This window comes from Chrysemys picta, chromosome 5 (assembly GCF_011386835.1).
Source record: "Chrysemys picta bellii isolate R12L10 chromosome 5, ASM1138683v2, whole genome shotgun sequence".
In the NCBI taxonomy this organism is placed as follows: domain Eukaryota; kingdom Metazoa; phylum Chordata; order Testudines; family Emydidae; genus Chrysemys; species Chrysemys picta.
This window is the reverse complement of record NC_088795.1, coordinates 41,668,742-41,684,255: the sequence shown is the minus strand read 5'-3', so window position 1 is coordinate 41,684,255 and position 15,514 is coordinate 41,668,742. Positions and strand designations below refer to the sequence as shown.

The following is a 15,514-nucleotide window of genomic DNA, read 5'->3' as shown; positions in this document are numbered from 1 at the left end:
CACCTGGGGCATTTGGATTGCCTCCCTGTAACCTTGTGCTGGCTTTCCATACTATATTGCCTACTTGTAGTTGTGCCTCTCTCCCTGTCTTGAAGATGAATAGTTGCATCTGTGCCTTGCACTGAACCTTCCCATTGCTTTGTATTTGCAATGACACGCAATAGCTTGGGACTTTGAAAATGATTATCTTTACGTTACATGGCATGTTCCTATAAACATTTCTCCATAGCTATTACATTTTAAGCAACGGTTACTCCATTCAAAACCTTCATTAACTGTTAGAAGCAGCTATTTGGGAGTCTGGGTTTTTAAAAAATCCTTTAAAAAGTGTAACTTGGCATATTGGAGTTTGAGAAAGGGGCACAGTAGTCTATACAGACATGAGCTATGTACGCTTGGTTACAAGCTGTGTGTGTGTATAGACAGTTGTTTTTTGGGAAATCTTTGTTTGTTGGCTGATGAGACAAATTTGTTCTGAAAATTCACTTAAGTTTGAGAAGTTTTCAGTCAGCCTCCATAGCTACAAATGCAAAAGCTGTGTACAGATACCTGCATTTGTGCATGCAAACCAAAGCCCTGACCCTGCAGTCTGATCCACCTGGGCAGAAGCCCTGCACCAGTGCAGGGTCAGGCTGACTTCAGTAGGATTCTGTGCACGCACGGGGGGGAAAGCAGGCTGCTTATGTGGATTTAGTTGCAGGATCAGGGCCCAGATCACAGAGTTAAATATGCAGCTGTACCTTTTGTTCACATGAAAATGGATGTGCCAACCAAACTGGCATTTAAATTATATACATTAAAAAAATGCCAGGGTTAAACAATGTTTTTAGATACGTTTGGCTTTTTTTAGTCTTCCAAGAAGCTTTTGATAAATTACCTCAAATGAGGTTATTTATCAAAAGTCTCTTGGAAGGTTAAATAAATTGGATGCACTGTTTCTCTTTCATCCACTATTTAGTTCTGTGTTTTATATTTGTCATTAACTTATTGATTTGTATTAATTATTAATATTACTACTACTTTACTTTAGACACTTCAAAAGTGTGATAGGCGCTATAGAAAAATAGTCCTTGCCACAACCCCAGTTGTAGAGGAAAATTAAAATAAGACACTTGGGGCAGGCTTATGGTTCCTTTGTGGTAATGCAAATCAACCTGACTTTGACCAGTGGTACACAGAGAGCCAGTGTACCTGATCCACAGAAAACCTGCGCCCACTACAGCCGTAGCTAGAAAGCACCTTATCTGTTTAGCTCAAGCTGTACAGACTCATATTTGGCTCTGGGGGACCCCAGTTCAATTCCTGTTGTATTGGCCAAGATGGCCAGCATAACCTTAAAAGTAATCAGCCCAAACAGTACATTGTTTCAGCACGTCTCAGCAGCTGCCTCCAGGAGAAACTGACACTTCCCTCCCCAGCATAAACCCTGAAGGAGTGTGTCAGTTAAAACACCTCTTGCTCTTCTTGGAGGGCAATCCCTCTGCTGCAGAGAGGAAGTACAGTTTTTACCCTGCATAAGCTACGGTGAACACAGCCCTTTACATGGAAAATGCATTAGAAGAATAGTCTCACTAGAAAGGTGTCTCCACTGAATTCCTGTTATAAAGCAAGGGGCTTTAGAACATATGACACTCTTCATAGTTAGGGTCCTTATTAAAGTGACTCATTTCTATTTCATTTGTTTTAGATTAAATATGACTTTCTGTATGAAAAAGAGTATGTTTGCTGCTTGGAAGAGTGGACCAGTGCTGTTCACCAAAAGATATATACCACCTTCATTCTTGTCATACTATTCCTTCTTCCACTGATGCTGATGCTTCTGTTGTACAGTAAGATTGGTTATGAACTCTGGATTAAGAAACGAGTGGGAGATGCTTCAGTTCTTCAAACCATTCATGGGAATGAAATGTCTAAGATATCAAGGTTTGTAAAGTAAAACCATATAGTTAGAACTCTCAGTCTTGAAAAGCATATCTGGGGACTGGCAACAAGAAAAGTTATGGACAAGATATTCAAAAGTGACTAATGACTAGGGCCCTACCAACTTCATGGTCCATTTTGGTCAATTTCACAGTAATAGGATTTTAAAAATTGTAAATTTCATGATTTCAGTAATTAAATCTGAAATTTCATGGTGTTGCAGTTGTAGGGGTCCTGACCCAAAAGAGAGTTGTGGGGGGTAACAAAGTTATTGTAGGAGGGGTTGCAGTACTGCTATCCTTACTTCTGTGCTGCTGCTGGCAGCTGCACTGGCTTCAGAGCTGGGTAATTGGAGATCAGCGGCTGCTGGCTGGGAGCCCAGCTCTGAAGGCAGAGCCTCCATCACCAGGAGCACAGAAGTAAGGTGGCATGGTATGGTATTGCCACCCTTCTGTGCTGCTTCTGGTGGGGTGCTGCCTTCAGAGCTGGGCAGCACAGAAGTAAGGGTGGCAATACCGTGACTCCTCTAAAATAACCTTGCAGCTCCCTTTTGGGTCAGGACTCCCAATTTAAGAAACGCTGGTGTCTCCCTTGAAATCTGTATAGTATAGGGTAAAAGCACACAATAGACCAGATTCCATGGGGGAAGACCAGATTTCACAGTCCGTGACGCTTTTTTCATGGCTGTGAATTTGGTAGGGCCCTACTTATGACTTAATATTTGGTGCCCAACTTGAGACACCTTATAAGGGCCTGATGTTCAAATAGTGCTAAGCACCCACACTCTGAAAATTGGACCCTTTTCAGGTGTGTCACATTGTGCACCTAAAATTAACACTTTTAAAAATGCAGGTCATGAGTTGGGAGGAAGAAGCAGTTTGTTACATTCCTGAGGCAGATTGGGAGTGATCAAATACAGTTCCTTTTAGAATCCACCTGGAATAAGATCAATAATATCAAAAGTTTTCTAAGGTGAGTTCATTATATGTGTGTCTATAACCACTGTTCTATCAGCCTTTTAAAAATGAAAGTAGTATATTAAAATAAAAAAGAATTGGAACTTACCTGAAAACTAATTTAATACACTCTAATTGGGTAGTTTCTAAAGAGATATAAATGCCCTCAGTCTTTTTCTGCCTCATGAGACCATCCAGATGGGAACTTTGTGTTTGAAATGCAATTAAAAAAATGAATAATTAACAAGCAGACAACAAAATGGTATAGTTCCTTATGCTTAATTGTAATTTAGTGTAGCAATTACCCTACTTTATATATTACACTGCAGTTTTTCTTTAATTTGGCAAGTTTGTTTCCTGGTGTGATGGCAACTTCTAGCAATACGTGCACAGAAAACAGGAGAGTAACATATTAAATATTGAATCCAAGGAGAATAAGTAGCAGCTTAAAGAGAAAAGATTGCTCAGTCAAGTGGCTAACATCAATCAAAATGAGGATGAGGATAAAGTTGAAAACTGAATAAAATAGTAATGTAACATGCTTGTAAAGTGTGTGCCAATCCCCAGCTAGTGACTCCTCCACATAGAGGATAAGGTTCTACTACTTCTGTCCGCCAAGAGAGTTGCTACTTTAGCTCAAGTGGTAGAAGTTTATATTGGGTTCATAACACCTGGTGGTAATAATGTTATATAGGGGTTCATGAGTAATGATAAATCCAGACATACTCTGAGCCTGCAAAGTATTTTGGTGAAAGCAGGGCATGTACTCCTAACAGATGGTGCAGATCCCATTCCTCCAAACATTATCCTCTAGCAACAAAAATTATCAGGTAGTGAGGTTCCATCCAGCTCCTTATCTATGTTGGACATTGACAGAGTAACGAGACATTACAGATACAGTCAATATTCCAGGTCCCAGGAAAAGATCCTTGCTTTTTGATATATCATGGATTTTTGAGTAGTTTCTCCATCTCTAGGTATCAGAATTAGACTTGCTTGAACAGCTATAACAACAAAATTGATTTTTAAAATACAATATCATCTAGACTGCCTACCATAACTTAAATACTTATCTTTTGCATTAAAAGTGTTAAGTAAAAGCTGTTAAATTATTAAATATCACATCTTTACATATATGTTTGAAACAGCTACACAGAATGATCCATCCACGTTTTTAATATATCACTGTGTTATCTGGGCACCTTAACTTCAGCCCTAAACAGAACCTTTGGGCTAAGATTTTCAACAGTGACTCATGTTTGGGGTATCTGTGACCAGGAGCCCTTCTACCACCAAAATATATTTCTTTTTCCTCTGGGTTGGCTGGAGCATAGGGCCCACAATATCCTTTGCCACCCTAAGAAATGCCTCCTTGATCACAGGTAAGGGCTGTCTGGGAGCTTTGTGAGACCCTGCAGGTCTTTGCACTTTGGACATAAGTCACAAGACCTGCAATAGTCTCCCAGCTCATATCTGGCCAATAAAAGTTCCTTTTCAACTTTTCATAAGTCCCCAAGTGACCTGCAAAAGGACAGTTGTGGGGTAATGTCATTAGCTCCCTACAATGCTTAACAGGCACAGCCAGCTGCTTGTAAACCTTTACAGGATTTTTGATTTTCCCCATAGGACTTTCTCTATACATCCTTCCCTCCTCTTCAAAAAACGTTTCCCTGTTTCCCCTAACTGGGGACCCCTCATGCTATCTAGGGATGGGTCTGCTCTTTACTGTGGTGCAAATTCCTGCTGGCTGTCAGCTCTGATCAGAGCCTCCTCCACTGGCACTGGGAGTGGCTCTGCCCCACTTGTCCTTGGAGACTCACTGTGTCTGTCTGATAAGTCAGGGCCAAGGATGTCCCTTTCCCCTGAGCTGTTTCTCTGTCTTTACAATTCCTTTCTGGGGCTACAGAGCGACATTAACTTTTAGTGCAGGTTACTCTATTAATGGCTTTAGACATAGTTAGTATGTTACTTCCCATGAGAATTTCTGCTGGAATGCAATCCAATACACCAAATTTTAAAATGCCTTCCAGACCTTCGCACTCTACGTACACTTTAGCTAAAGGCACAGTGGTTTTAAAACTTCCCCAAACTAGGAGTTCTACCCTTTTTCCATACAGTATGCCAATCTCCCTAATAATACCTTCTCTGAATCACTTACAAATCTGTTACCAGTGCTTGAAGTGTGAACCTTAGTCAACCAGCACATTGTGTGAAAATCCGGGCCAGAGTACGCTACCTGTGACTTCTGGCTTAGGACACACACAACTGTGAGCCACTGTGGTACTGCTCTGCCTCAGTTCCCCGACACAATAGCTTGTCTGTCTTGCCAGCGAACTCTTCTGGACTCTGCCAGTCCATATCTTGCTTTCCAAACCCATTTCCTGAGGTCCACAGAGACTTCACTACCACCAAAGAGACCGTGCATGCACCAGCATGTTAGGTTTGCTGAGGACTTGCCTTCCACTGTTAATACACAGTACTGAGATGGTTTTGTAAGAAAACAAATTAGTTTATTAATAAAGAATAGATATTTAAATGATAGGCAGGGCCAGCTCTGGCTTTTTTGCCGCCCCAAGCAAAAAAAAAAAACCTGCGGCGCGGCCGGAGCGGCAAAGCAGGAAAAAAAAAAAACCTGCGGGGCAGCCGGAGCCAGGGTGCAGGGGGACTCCCTGCACAGCAGATGTGCCCCGGCTAGCGGGGTGGGGTGGGAGAGGGAGCAAGGGAAAAAAAATAAGCGGCCGTGGCGCCCTAGGATTGGGTGGAATGCCGCCCCGTAGAATCTGCCGCCCCAAGCACAAGCTCGGCTGGTGCCTGGAGCCGGCCCTGATGATAGGTATGGTTACAAATAAAACACAACACTCTTTCTAGTGATCAAAACTCAGTTTTAGCACATTACAATCTTTGTCTAAGCAGGTTTTTCACTTACATCAAGCAGGGCCGTCCCTAGCTATTTTGGTGCCCTACGCAGCCCCCCAGGCCTCCGCTGTGGGTGGGAGGGCTGGCCACTTCCTGTGGGAAGTGGAGTGACCCGGCCCCAACCTGCTCTGCTTCCCTGGCTCCCAGAAGAGGCCTGATTTTTCAGAAAGTGTTGAGCATCCACCTTTTGAAAGTCAGGCCCATTTAAGGTGTTGCAAATTGGGCACCCAGAAATTGAGACACTCAATGACTAGTCACTTTTGAAAATATCTCAAAGTCTGTGTGCTCATAAGTATCTGCTTCGAAAAAAACTGCATTTCAATGCATCTACAAATACTTACCTGTCCAAATATTTAGAGCTGAATAAGTAAATGACAGTTTATTAGTGCAGTTGCATGAAGGTAAGTAGATTTTGCATTTCAAATTGGATCCTGAGTTAGGAAAATATGACATTGCTCTTGTTATTTATTACTTATTTGATATGGTTCAGTGATTTCAAGGAGGGTTAAGCAAGTGGGCACTTTTGAAAATCCCATTAAGTGCCTATCTGCATCTTTGGGCACCTAAATACCTTTAGAAGCTGACCCTGAGGCATTTGTGCTAATCAACAGTTTATTCAAAGTTATTCTGTAAAAGCTACCTTCGTGTAATTTCAGGAAGAAGAAGCGAGCAATCGTTATGATGGTGATGGTGGTGGTTTTATTTGCAGTCTGCTGGGCCCCTTTCCATGTGATTCACATGATGATAGAATACAGTGAGTACCTGCCACACTTCTTAAATTAAGGCATTTACTTTTGAGTGTGTCTTTTTCTTTTTAGTAATGGAATCACTGGTGTTGTATCAAACTCTAGTGCTGCTGCTCTAGTGCCCATTGCAGCTAAGGTGAATATGTGCTTTTAAATCTGGAATAATAAACATTCCCTCGTGATATAACAGTGGTTCTTAATCTATTTATCAAGTTTGTCATCTTCTTCTTGTGTTTTATGGTGAAGCAGACTTACTTGCTGAGTCTGTGATCCCCAAGCGCTGGACACGATAGGTAATTAAAAATTAAAGTCTTTCATTTTTAATTCCTAGCATTCTGAAAGAATTTCAGTATTTCTTTTTAATAGGCCTCATTTTTTTCTCAGTGCTCTTACTAGGTGTTTCCATGAAAAATTTTGAACTTTTTTTTTCTCCATATAAAATACCCCCTTTCAATGGTGTACTCTTTGTTCTCCCAGAGGAGATGATCATCTGTTTCCTGGACCTTGCACATCCCACATAATCCATATTTGTTTGTTTGTTAGAAACAAATTACTATTAATCTACAATGGTCAGTTACAATTCTAAATCGTCACTTCACTCTATCTCTCAGGGCCTTGGAGTATATCAGCATTTTTTCTCTTGGGCATATTTCATATTCCCCTTTGTTTCTTTTGCCCATTGTTCTTGCCATTCTTCTCAACTCATTTTTAATTAGATTTTAAACTCCAGTTTATTTAAAGGGCTCTCTAAATCAATTTGCTCATTTTCAACAGCATTTTTTTGCCATTTTGTCTGCCAGGTCATTGCCCACTACCCTGTGTTCACTGGGGTCCATTCTATTACTATGATTACACCCAACTACATCAAATCTATTGTTAACAGTAATATTTCATTCAGAATATCATTTCTGCTCTTTGAAGAGCCATTGCTGATTGCCTGTAGTCCAAATAAGGAAACACACAGGATGACCGTAGCGTCTGGATGCACATCTATGACCCAATTTAATGCCAGCATTATCCTTGCCAGTTCAGCTGTCAAAACGGCTACAAAATTTGATTCTGAGTGCACTGAAAGCTGTTCCCATTTGTCCTGTTCTGACATCTTTGGATCCATCAGTATATATTGGACAGTAGCATTCCCATTTATCACAAATGTTTTCATTTGCTATAGCTTGCACATTTAACGCTCCTTTTCCAGTCATAATATATTTTTCCCAAAGCTATACATTTTAATCTCTTTTAGGTCTTTGTTTTCACCAAGATCTTTTGTTCACACTTTAACCTTGCTTACTTGAGGCATTTTGAGTTTTTGCCCTACACATAATCCACTTAATTCCCAGCATTCATCCTATATTAGTTTGGTGTTTTCATCTTCAGTTTCCAATGACTTTAGCCCAAAAGGTTAAGTCTAAAAGCTTTATTCTTAAAGCAATGGACAGTTCACCTGCAGCTATCTGACTTACACACAGCGGTGTTGTGATGAAGGCACCACATGCAATTTGCAACCCCAGAGCTTGGACTGAGTCAAGCTTTCTCAAATTCATTTTTGATGCTGAACCAAAAGCCTGATACCTGTACTGATCAATTGGTCTTACTGGAGTTCTGTATAACATCACGAGTACTCTCTTTTCCACACGCCAGGAGGTTTGAGAAGAACTTTCCATATGATTCTTCAAAGTGAGCGTGCTATCAAATATCACCCCTAAAAATCTGTAGCTTTTAACTATACTTATTTGCTATCCATATAGATATGATTTATAATCTTTAAAATTTTTCTTTTTAGTGAATATCATTCCTTTAGTTTTGTCAATTGAGAATTTAAAGCCTCACGTTTCTCCATTCTGCGTCTGTCCTTAGTACATTTACTCTTTTAGCAGCTCTTTCCGGGTATCTGTTTGTGACCCCTGAGGCAAAATCGTCAGCAAATAAAGCAATGCCCATTCCTGCACTTAACTCTTAATTCATCATGATCACCCTGTGGAGTGCCATTTGTTAGTGTACATATATTGGAGTAGGCTTTTCCTACTCACACCTGCATAGTTCTTTTACTTAAGAAATCCCTTATCCACCTAGACTTCCTTCCTTTTGTACCCATGGCAGCCACTTTATAAGTAAACCCTCTCCAGAACATTCCATAAGCTCTTTCAATATCCAGAAAAGTTGGCCTGTATGCATCAGGTCAAGATCTCAGCTTGCCTGATTTCCTTGCTGGAACAGTAACTGCATGCTTCCACTCAACTGGCAGATCACCTTTTCCTCATATGCTATTGCCCAATTTTAGTATCACCCTCAGACTTCTTTCAGATAGGTGTTTAAGCATTTCAAAGCATATACCATCCGGCCTGGAGCAGTACTTTTGCTCTTTTTTATAGCTTTTGGAAGTTCCCTCATACTGAAGTTTTCATTTAAAATTGTTTCATCTTCCTCTCCCACCTGTTCAATACCCCATTGTTTTTTTCAATGCATTTTCTTTTCCTCTCACAGATATCTATACTCTCATTCTCATCATTACTAGCTCTTTCAGCCCTGAACTGAGTCAGCCTCTCTACTTTATTGCCCCTCCAGGCTTGGCATTGGCTGCAGGTATAGTGAGGTGAGGTTAGCTGGGCCCATAGACTCTCCTTTACCCCTTTTCTGTGGATGTGGGGCCTTTTTGCCCCATCACAGTCCCTGATTGGGGACAGCAATTAAGACAATTGGTCTCAAATGAGGAAGACACTGACACCTGCTTCCAAATCTGAATTTAAAATGTCTCCTTCCTACTGTTGCTTCATTTCAAGCCTGAGTCAAATCTCACAAGACTGGGAGTTGGCACCCAGCAGAAATGTTCTTGTGCCCAGGGTCTAGGAGGCCCATTGTAGGCTTCCCTTTCTCACACTTTCTCCTTCTACGGTGCGTGGAGGAGGAGCAAAGAACAAGCACTCATAGTCAGCATGTGAGTGCTGTGCTCAAGAAGTGGCAGAATGCAAGTACTGGAAATACTGGAAGTGCCATTACACCTTCTAGCTCCCCCAAACAGTGCCATAACAGTGACCCGGAATATTCCAGTAGGACTCAAGCACTGCTCACGGTACTCTGTCTCCCTGTGGGGGCTCCTCTCACCCTGAACGTGAAGGGTCTGCAGCTGTCAGAACTGGCCTTGCAGATAATGCAATGCCAAAGTATACTACAGAGCTGCCTTGCAGGTAAGACATCCTCAGTACAAATCAGAGACTATCTGTGGGTTTTGCCCTAAGTTATTTTTGGCTGCTACTGCAGTTGCCTTATAGAAATTTCAAACCAAATTGTGGATTGTGACTACTGCAGTCTTTCTTTGCTTTTACGTGCCTCAATCACCAAGGATCTTGTTTAAAACACTAGCAGTTAAGTATCAGCGCAGAGCAAAGGGGCTGATGCATTTCTCTTCCTCACTACATTGATTCATCAGTTGAAAACACACAATTCACTACAACCAAAGCCATTCATCCATTACATAAAAACACTTTTTTTGGAACTATTAGCCTGTACCTTTCTTAAACTTCTACTTCTCTCCATGTCACTAATCACTCTCTGCCACTTGGACACTTCTCTGATCAAAATGCTTTATTGTTAAACAAAACAAAGCAAAAAAAAAAAAGTTGCCTTTCATTGCAAACTTGTAGTATGGGGACTCCGTTTTTGGAAGAATTGAAAGAGGAAAATCACTTTTTAATATTTTATGACATTGAATATTCAGAAATTGGGATGAGAGCCAGATGAAAGATAATAGATAAGAAAAGATTTATAGGGGAGTTTACACTTGCATGTTCGTACAAGTGTGTATGAATGGAGAGAGAGAGACAGAGAAAATTATGTAGGGCCAGTGTTTCCACTTCACTGAGGAAGCTGGTTTCCTGTGCTCTGTAACTGTCATCAGACATTGGTCTGATTACATCCAATTCAGTGTGAACTGTACTTATATACTTCTTGAATTTCTGTATTTATACAGCATGTGACTGACTGATATTATCAGTGAATACTGTATTTTAAAGCTGTATCCTGATTTGACCAGTGTGGTTAGTTACAGCCAGACTGTAATCCATTCCTTAAGGAGACTTTGTGCATGCAAGAGAATATGCATGTTTATATAAAGCACAGGTCACCCATTCCTTGAAGGCGAAACCCTGCTTCTACACTGACCAGAGATGAGACTCTGAAATGAATTCAATTCCTGGTATAGGTGGACAAAAGTGAGGCTTGGTGAGTTAAGCACAGGATTGTGAGTTGGTTTTGAGTTGTAATCCCAGCTCTGCTACTGACCCATTGCATGGCTTGTCATGCAATTCCCCTTTCTTCCTTTCCCCTGTCTGTAAAATGGGGCAAATATTTACTCAGCTAATGATAACTTGCTTTTATAGTGCTTTTCATCCGTTGATCTCAAAGCACTTTACAAAGGAGTCAGTATCATTATCTCTGTTTTACAAAGGGGGAAACTGAGGTACGGAGATTTACCCAGCAGGCCAGTGGCAGAGCTGGGAATAGGACCCAGCTCTTGTTAGTCCCAATACAGTACACTCTCTATTGGGCCATGCTGCCAACTACTATGTAAAGTGCTTTGAACATGTAAAGTGCTCTATAAATATTCATGTTGATTGCTATTTATTTTAAATGGCTGGAGCATTACCTGCTTATATCTGGCCTGGATTGGACCCAAAGTGTGTGAGCACAGAGGAGAGAGCTAGTTTTCCACTGTGTGAGCTGTAAAAAGGGCAGAGGACAGTGTAGAGTGACAAAAACAGTGTTTACAAATCTGAAGTGAAGATAGAACATGGGGGACAATGGGCTTTAAATAAACAATGTATGTAACTGACTGGTAGCTTTGTGTCACTCAGCTGTCTGTTAATTTTGCAATTCATAAATTGCGATTTTCAGACTATCTTTATATGACTGTGTTTTGTTTTGTTTTGCTTTCTGGTCAAAACCCATTATTAAAATGGATAAAAACATCTAAGAACTTTTTCTTGAAGCTGAACAAGAACTTCTGACCTGCAAGGGTGGGTATGGCATGTGGGTATCTATATAATTATATTTCCTTTTTCCCAGGTAATTTTGAAAGTGAGTATGATGACGTCACAATCAAGATGATCTTTGCTATTGTTCAGATCACTGGGTTTTTCAATTCCATTTGTAACCCTATGGTATATGCCTTTATGAACGAGAACTTCAAGAAAAATTTCCTCTCTGCAATCTGCTTTTGTATTGTCAAGGAAAACCCATCCCCTTCGAGGCGACTTGGAAACTCGGGGATTACCATGATGCAGCAAAAGGCAAGTCTTTCTCTAAGAGAGCCCACTGCTTTAGAGGAGGCCAGGAGAGAAGCATTCAGTGATGGCAACATTGAAGTCAAATTCTGTGATCAGCCAGCTGCAAAAAAGAATACAAAAAGGCACCTTGCTTTGTTTGCCTCTGAACTCACTGTGCACCCTGCATTAGAGAATGGACACTAGCATCATGAACAGAAGAGAATTGCTTCCTATATTTGATATATTTCAACAAACCATTTTGTTTTATTTTCTACTTTGCACATTGAAGTGAGAAAAGAGAATATATTTTATGGTTTATTATAATGCTAGAATATGTTTTCAAAACAGTAATATATTTTACAGGGGTTAAGAATAAAACTTTGGAAAAGAAGTTCCATTATGATTACAAAAAATATTTTTCTTATGCCAAATTCTGGCTCTCTGGGGGTTACTCCCAAATGTGGGCAAACTAACACTGTTTTTCTATTAGCAACTCTGTTTACTTTGTGCCTGTGTTCTTGCTGGCCATGGGAATGTGCACAGCTGACTTTGCAAATTGCCTGAAGGTATAATCAGTGGGGTGAGCACATACTGCCTCTGGGCAGGTCTGGATTCCGTATGGACTATGCTACTTCTACCAAGACCTGCCCTCTGCAGCTCAGTGGACAAAGGGACTGTAGATTAGAGTCTGGGAGGAAGCAAGGTTGAGACGCATCAGGTGTATTATGCATTTCTCTTGTGCTATGTATGTGAAAGGCCAGCCAGAATTTGTCTGTATGGAGTAATACTTACACACTATATGCATACTAAGGCTTTTGTTAAGGGAAGTCAATTTGATATCAACAATGTACCTGTGTGTGTCTAACAGATATACTGTCATCACAGGATAATTAGCTGAATACAAATATAAATGTTACACTGGACTGGCCTGTAAATTGCATCACTTTAATTGAAAAATGCATAATGTCAAGAAGTGCAGTAAAGTCATCAATGCAATGTAGAAGTTGGAGGATGTGTTCCCTAAAATATAGTTGTTTGTTTAAGGTCCCAATTTAGTTACATTGCTGACTAACTGTAGCAATGCCATCACTATAGGGCAGGGGTGGGCAAACTACAGCCCGTGGGCTGTTTTAAGCTAGCCCGCAAGCTCCCGCTGGGGAGCAGGGTCTGGAGCTTGCCCCGCTCCGGTGCTCCAGCTGGGCCACTGGATCGAGGTGTCTGCACCATGTGGGTTGACCCTGCTCCGGCGCTCCAGCCAGGGCGCTGCATTAGAGGGGCCACACCACATGGTTCAGCCCTGCTCTGGTGCTCCAGCCGGGGTGCAGGGCCACACCACGCGGCTCCCGGAAGCTGTGGCATGGCCCTGCTCTGGCTCCTATGTGCTCCAATGGCCCCCTCCGGTGCGCCAATGGGAGCTGCAGGGGCAGTGCCTGCGTAAGAGCCGGAGAAGGGACATGCCACTGCTTCCGAGAGACACTTGAGGTAAGCGCCGCTCGGAGCCTGCATCCATGAGACTCTCCCCATGCCCCAACCCTCTGCCCCAGCCCTGATCCCCCTCCCGCTCTCCAAACCCCTCAATCTCAGCCCAGAACACCCTCCTGGACCCCAAACCTCTCATCCCCAGCCCCACCCCAGAGCCTGCACCCTCAACCAGAGCCCTCACCACCTCCTGCACCCCAACCCCAATTTTGTGAGCATTCATGGCTCGCCATACAATTTCTATTCCCTGATGTGGCCCTCAGGCCAAAAAGTTTGCCCACCCCTGCTATAAGGCCTGTATAGGGTACAGGGCCTGATCCAAAACCCACTGAAGTCAATAGGAGTCTTTCCATTCATTTCAGTGGGTGTTGGATCAGGCCCCTTCTGAGTAAAATCATAAGTAGAATCTTCTAGTTTTATTCTTCTGTGTAGCATTTCCTTACTTCCTAAATGGATTGCATTCTGTCCAGGGATAGCCCAGTACTCACTCAGAGTTGTTAGCAAACTACAAGGTTGAAGTGGCACACAGTGAAAATGTGAAGTCAGTACAAATGTGAACTACTAGAACTGGGTAAAAACTAGAACTTTGAATTTGAACTTATTTGCATTTCTGGGCCAGGGAGAAGAAGTGTGTGTAGATTCTTATCCTCTGATATGATTCCACACCAGAATAGGTTCAGAATTGGATCCAAAACCAAAACTTGCTTATTTTTTGGTTTCAGTTTAGATGCAGCTGGAATCCCTGAGCAAGAGGTCAAGATTTCAGTGCCCTTTGATCTCCACCTCATACTTCACCCTAACTGTGATTTGCTGAATTCAAATCTGAGAGATGACCCTTCCCACTGCTCTGGCATTGTAATTTACACCTATCTTAAGGCTCCTTTACACTGCCAGTATTTTTAAGGGAACTTAAATGTAAATGAGAATCTGACCCTCAATCTGTTCCACATCAGAATACTTCCACATTTTCACAGCCGAAAAGAAATTTCAGTGCTGGTTTGAGATCCTAGCTATCTTAAAAGGCTATTTATTATTTAAAGGGCACAAAATTGTCAAAAATGATAAAATGATAATTTAAAGTTCCAGACTTACTCATAAATGGAAGCCAGATTTGAAGACAGATGACTCTGATCTTATTTTCATCAGTATATGAATTAGATGAAATAGTGATTTCAGCAGAGCTCCAACTGTGTAAATTGTGTAACAGAGATCAGAATCAGGCTCAGAGACAAACACAGTAGTAGAGAATGTTACTGGCAAACTCTGGGGACAATTTCTGCCCTTGGCTATACATGCCCAACTTCCTTTGAAGTCTATTGGATTTCAGCATCTGTTTGAGGAGATTATCTGATCCTAGCTTTTGGTTTTCATGTTTCCAACAGGCAGGAAATCTCTCTGTAAGGTTTCTGTACATTTATATTGTGATTGGAGAATGCAGCTTAGTGATGTTAGTTTGTTCTCATATACTGTACATTAACTGGGGGAAATTGTCTGGTCAGTGATATGAGAGTCTGTTCTTTTACAGATTCTGTAACTGAAACGCACCCCGTTATTTGTAGCTTTGCTTGAGTCTTTTTGTTTATGTGTACTGGTAAATTCAACAACAGACTTAGACCAAAAATATTCATAGTTATTTTGTCAAATTTCCAAGTGAACGCTGCTTTGTGTAGTTCTTATTCTCTTATCATAAAGCGTATTGTATAAAGAACTGAATATGTGGCACTGTTTAAAATTCACAGTAAAAATGATCTGCTGTAGCATTGTTCACATTGTGATGCTCCTAATGGTGGCACAAGAGCATGAACACCGACCTCAGGGCAAACTGTTAAGCAAACAGGGCACAAACCCCAAATAGTTTGAGTTCTTAAGTTAAATTTCACCAACCCAACTGCACCAAATGCAAACTCCTCAGGCAGTTCAACAGCTTTAACAGCATCTTAGACAGTTCCCTTGGTACTCTGGTCTGTCTTGCCACCCAGGTGAGTGCATCGCTGTGATAGATGGCCCTTTAAACCAAGAATCACAGCAATATTCAGATTACTCCTAGTCCCAAAGGACTAGTCATTTACCCCAGATCAGTTGTACTTTAGGTCTCACACCAAGGATAATGCTTGTAGCCAATCCTATAAGTTATATGAAGATTTATTAAATAAGAAAAGGATATTAGACACTTATTTACTAGGTTAAGGGAAGCAAATATAGACACACTGAGTTACAGCCTTAGGTTATAAAGGTA

General features: G+C 41.3%; 1 protein-coding gene across 1 annotated transcript in view; it reads left to right on the top strand.

Annotated features, from left to right (window-relative positions):
- QRFPR (pyroglutamylated RFamide peptide receptor) overlaps positions 1-14,991 on the top strand; it is a 69,319-nt gene extending 54,328 nt beyond the window's left edge. The window contains exons 4-6 of the mRNA XM_005290282.4: positions 1,688-1,923; positions 6,449-6,546; positions 11,600-14,991. Of these exons, the coding sequence (XP_005290339.1) occupies positions 1,688-1,923; positions 6,449-6,546; positions 11,600-12,003 (738 nt within the window). The 3' untranslated portion in view covers positions 12,004-14,991. The remainder of the gene's footprint in view (positions 1-1,687; positions 1,924-6,448; positions 6,547-11,599) is intronic.
- The last annotated feature ends 523 nt before the right edge of the window (positions 14,992-15,514 follow it).